The following is a 4,974-nucleotide window of genomic DNA, read 5'->3' as shown; positions in this document are numbered from 1 at the left end:
TTTTTTTGACAGTCTCTCTCAGCGACACCGGAGTGATTCGATTCAGAGACTGAGAGACTGAACATTTTTATCTCTGGTTTTTCAAATGAAAAAATTACATATAAGTAATTAAAAATTGAATCATTAAGTAATTTTCCTTCGTTACTCATTTGTTTTATTATTTTATTAAAGGAATATAAATACAGAAATAATAATTCATAAATGAACATATCTTTTAAAAGATTCGTTTCATTTTCGTACTGTTGTAAATGAAGAAATACTAATATATTAATTCGTCTCATAAAATTTAATCAAAATCACGGATTTTTTAAATAAAAAACAGTTAATTCACTATTCTCTTTTTCACATTTTCTATTGCTTGATAAATTTTCCCTTTTAGTGTCCCTATTGAGGTACCAACAGCGTTAGCATTATTTAAAAATGAATTTTATTATACTCCACCAAGTTAAAATTTTTAAATTCGTGGAAATTGAAATTAAAATAATCCATCATTAAATTCTTTCGTCAGCAGAAAAGAATTTTGCAAGGTCAAGGTGAAATGTTCTATAAACGTTTATTTTATTAAAAAAAAAAATGTAAATAATCCATCATATCCAAATTAATTTTATTAATGTTGTTAAGCATAAATTTCGTTTAAATTTTATACCAATTGTTCAGTTCAACTTTATTTTTTCAATTTTTGTATTTTACGGATCTTTTATGAACTAAAAAGAAAAAGTTGAATAACAGACACAGTATCAATACATTCAATTTTTTGAATCATCAATTCAATTTTAATTACAACGTTGTAATTCAAAGACAAAAGCACCTATATTATTTTTTGAGGCCTAATTAAACGAAAAAAAAAAGGAAAAGAACGGTAATACTTCGTTTTATATTTCTTGGGACTTTTTCAAGGCGCAATCAACTATTAATGTGTATTGTGAGTAAATGTTTCATGGGTAATTAACAAAGTTGTTTAATATTTCCCGTTTGCCTCATAAACACAGCACAAATTTTACTACGTTCGTGTTGTCCTTGCCTATCGTAACCTTTATGATTCTAAACAATCAATTAAAGTAAATAATAAAATTATTTTTTATTTTCTTCTTTAAATTTTGCAACGTTCCCCCACTACTACGAAGCTTTTCCTACCCTTTCCTTCTGCTTCGCCCTCCAACCCTCCTGACTCCGCTAGGATCTCAATGTAAACTAAATCCAAGACTCTATATTTGTTCAAATTTATAATAAACGTGTTTGTATACATAGGTAAGTATAGACATACATCAAATTTTAAATAAACAAAAATTTTTCTGAATACGACCCTGTCCCACCAACTTATAAATAATGAACGATGCCTTATATCAGAGCCGGGCAAACTCTGCTCTTTTGACTCCCGAGTGCTCCTCAAGGTTAACCAAGTAGCTCCTCATTGATCCTGCGAGGGCAAACTCGGCTCTTTTGACTCCCGAGTGCTCCTCAAGGTTAACCAAGTAGCTCCTCATTGATCCTGCGAGTGTTGTGAGATGATTGTTTCCTTTTCTTATCACTTCCATTTCATAGGTGAGTTCCCTCTTCCATAGGCAAACCCAATAGCTTTGCGAACGTAGTAACGAAAATTTTCGTAGGTATTATTTAAGTTGCGAGAGTGGCTTCACTCGTTTACAGGATGAAGACAAAACAAAATTATTCATTACTGCTTACTCTCTCGTACTCATCGAAGGGTATGGAGTGACCCAAACTAACCTCATGTAGCGGCTCCTGCGAAGTTAAAGTTTGACCGGCTCTGCCTTATATAATGGGCTCCAAAGTGCGGCAAGCAAGATACAAAACACACGAAACCACAGTAACAAGTATCATTTATTGGCGTAACCTTGAGTATGTGAATTTAAATCATGATTTGCTATTTTAAATTTGCAATTCATTGTTTTTGTTAAGAATCCGAAAATATTAATACATTTTATCGGATTAATAAGTAATTTTTTTGTTAAATAAAAAAGTGAAAAGTGAATCAAAAATGGGTTTCGTACGAAAATTAGTGTTCATAATTTCCTCGATTTTCGTGTTATTTTCGGCAAAGGTAATAAAGGATCTTTTCGATGTTCCCCCTGTACCTCAACTAGAAGAACGTTGGTGGGGCGCGGGATCTCCAAAAGAAAGTAATGAAGCGATAGTGCCGTTTAAAATTGATATACCACAAAAGGTAAATTTTATTTGTAAAATATTGTACCAAATTTTCTGGTATTTATTATAACCGGCTTTCTTTATAAGCAACTTATTTTATATACCAATACACTACACAGGGTGTTCCACCTAAAGCGGTTTCTCCCATAACTCTGTTATTATACTTTTGATAACAAAAATGTTTTTATAAAACCGGTCATACAGAGTGTTCCATTTCTTCTGACCGCTACCTAACTTAATTATTTTAAATGGAATACCCTGTATATTTTTACACAGTTGGTTTCTTTGTTTAATTTTAGGTAGACATTCTTAACAGTTCTCTATACTTATCTAATTTTTGAGATATTTAAGTGTTTTTGAAAAAAAGCACGATTTCAACTGTTTGAATGAGACTAAATAGCATTTAAACCATAAAAACTAAGAACCTACGTTTAGACAGTTCGTTTCAGAACAAATTACCCTATCATTTTTGCTGAGGGTAAAATGCATTCAGAGACAGAAATATCGAAAACTTCCTTTTAACAATGTTATAAAACGAATAACATTATAAAAATTATCGGATTTTGTTTTTCACCATAATTATTATTATTAGGTATTTTATCGGTGAAAATAAGAAAACTTCTTGGAAGGGCTTTTCATCGAGCAGTTTATCAAACTTCTTCAGGGACGCAACCATCATTGGTTTTCTGTACCCATTACATACCAATATTTCTTATTTGGAATATTTTAGTTCACTAAATTGATACTATTACAAAAGTAGTTTTATTATGTTATAAAATTCTTTATTTTATTGATCACTTAGATATTGGACGATTTACAATTGCGTTTAAAAAATCATAGACCATTCGTCCCACCATTAGAAGGAGTTCAACAGCAGTATGGAATAAATACAAATCTTCTCATTGAAATTGTAGACTTTTGGATAAACAAGTACAACTGGCGAGAACGCGAAAAGTTTCTGAACAAGTTTCCGCAGTTCAAAACTGAAATACAAGGACTCAATATACATTTCATTCATGTCAAACCATCATCTTCATTACCAAAAAATATACGGGTCTTGCCAATAATATTATTTCACGGGTGGCCAGGATCCGTCAGAGAATTTTATGATGTAATTCCTCTTCTAACAAAGCCACAAAGTGGAAGAGACTTTGTTTTTGAAGTTATTGTTCCATCTTTACCAGGGTACGGTTTCTCCGACGGTGCATCGAAACCAGGATTTGGGCAGGCCCAAATGGCGCAAATATTTAATAAATTGATGCATCGATTAGGTCACAAAAGGTACTACATCCAAGGAGGCAATTGGGGTGCTGTTATTGTTAGCATCATGGGCGTATTGTACCCGGAAAACATACTAGGACTGCACTCTAATGCGTGCAGTGCAACAAACACTGCAATAACAACAATACAGTTGCTAATAGGAAGCGTTTTTCCTTCTTTAATAATTGAAGATGACAACGAGAAATTGGTATACCCCTTGGCCGAAACGTTTTGGTTTATGCTAACAGAATCAGGGTATTTGCATATTCAGTCTACCAAACCAGATACCGTTGGTAAGTCGATTCAAAAATTGTTCTGTTGCAACCTTTAGTCAAGCAGATCAAATACCGGAGAAGTAACTTAAACAGTCCGTTGAGAGATGTGCGATTGTGCATCAATTTCTTTCTTATCTGTACGCGTCATACGTCAAATCGTATGCGCACTACCTTACTACGCAACGAACCATCGAGCAGAATTTATTGACGCTCTTACGCGGCGCACAAAGCGATACGAAACCCGATGTAGTTTAGGCTCCTGTCTCTAATCTTCTTGACTTTAATATTGCTTCAATTTATAAGTTATTTTGGATAGCCTGAGAAATTCTAATTGAAAAGTTCGTAGAAGGTAGCAAATTTAGATTCAAATACTCAAAGATAATAGGATTTTTATAAAATATAGGGTATCCTTAATTTATAATGATGAAAACAAACAACTATTTTAGGAGTTGGTCTAAATGATTCCCCGGTCGGTTTAGCCGCTTACATTATTGAAAAGTTCTCAACGTGGACCAACAAAAATTGGAGAGATAAAGAAGATGGAGGTCTTCAGCAAAAATTTACGTACACTGATTTGCTTGATAACGTCATGATATACTGGGTGACCGGAAGTATAACGACATCAGTGAGGCTTTACTCCGAAAATTTCAACAAACAGCAAACGTCTCTAAATTTAGACAGGCAAGTATTTAATCTAACAGATAATAAGTAATAGCCCAAAAAGTTTGCAATAAATTAATTGGTTTGCAAACTATCATAGTTTTAAGAATTGATTGAAATACTGAAAATAAACTAGATATTATAAAATCGTTGTCGCATTTATTATACCTAGTGTTTAGGGATGTCATATATTTTTTATTATTTTAGCATTCCTGTAACAGTACCAGCAGCTTGTGCAAAGTTCAAAAACGACCTAATTAATCTTCCAAATAAGGTCTTAAGGTCAAAATATGTAAATTTAGTGCAATTAAATTACTACAATGATGGAGGCAATTTTGCAGCTTTCGAACTACCTCAAATTTTAGCAAATGATGTGTGGGCCGCAGTTACCAAATTCGAAGAAATCAACAAGGGAACAAATACAAACAAAACATAACCTTTTATACATATTTTTATACGCAATCTTTGAAAATAAAATATTATAAATATAAGCAACGAAGTAGATTATTTTCTTGAAATTAGATTACGTAATAATACTCCATAATAAAAAAGGAACATATAGATTTGTGAAAACAAATTATTAGTAATGTAATAAGCGTCGAAAATATAATAATTT

At 32.3% G+C, this 4,974-nt stretch overlaps 2 protein-coding genes across 3 annotated transcripts in view; both read left to right on the top strand.

Moving 5' to 3' along the window:
* LOC112904931 (juvenile hormone epoxide hydrolase 2-like) overlaps positions 1 to 1,838 on the top strand; it is a 5,752-nt gene extending 3,914 nt beyond the window's left edge. Inside the window, exon 6 of the mRNA XM_025976205.1 lies at positions 1,648 to 1,838. Coding sequence (XP_025831990.1) covers positions 1,648 to 1,714 — 67 coding nt within the window. The 3' untranslated portion in view covers positions 1,715 to 1,838. The remainder of the gene's footprint in view (positions 1 to 1,647) is intronic.
* Positions 1,839 to 1,910: 72 nt separating this feature from the next.
* Positions 1,911 to 4,974, top strand: part of LOC112904933 (juvenile hormone epoxide hydrolase 1-like) — an 11,039-nt gene continuing 7,975 nt past the window's right edge. The window contains exons 1-4 of one of the 2 annotated variants that reach the window (XM_025976230.1): positions 1,911 to 2,182; positions 2,966 to 3,716; positions 4,145 to 4,379; positions 4,566 to 4,849. In XM_025976230.1, coding sequence (XP_025832015.1) covers positions 1,997 to 2,182; positions 2,966 to 3,716; positions 4,145 to 4,379; positions 4,566 to 4,794 — 1,401 coding nt within the window. In that variant the 5' untranslated portion in view covers positions 1,911 to 1,996 and the 3' untranslated portion in view covers positions 4,795 to 4,849. Of the gene's footprint in view, positions 2,183 to 2,965; positions 3,717 to 4,144; positions 4,380 to 4,565; positions 4,850 to 4,974 lie in introns of those variants that run through there. The other variant, XM_025976229.1, reaches the window with a different exon arrangement.

The sequence above is a fragment of the Agrilus planipennis genome, unplaced genomic scaffold (genome assembly GCF_000699045.2).
Source record: "Agrilus planipennis isolate EAB-ADULT unplaced genomic scaffold, Apla_2.0 scaffold228, whole genome shotgun sequence".
NCBI classification, from domain to species: domain Eukaryota; kingdom Metazoa; phylum Arthropoda; class Insecta; order Coleoptera; family Buprestidae; genus Agrilus; species Agrilus planipennis.
This window is presented reverse-complemented; position numbering and strand designations above follow the sequence as displayed.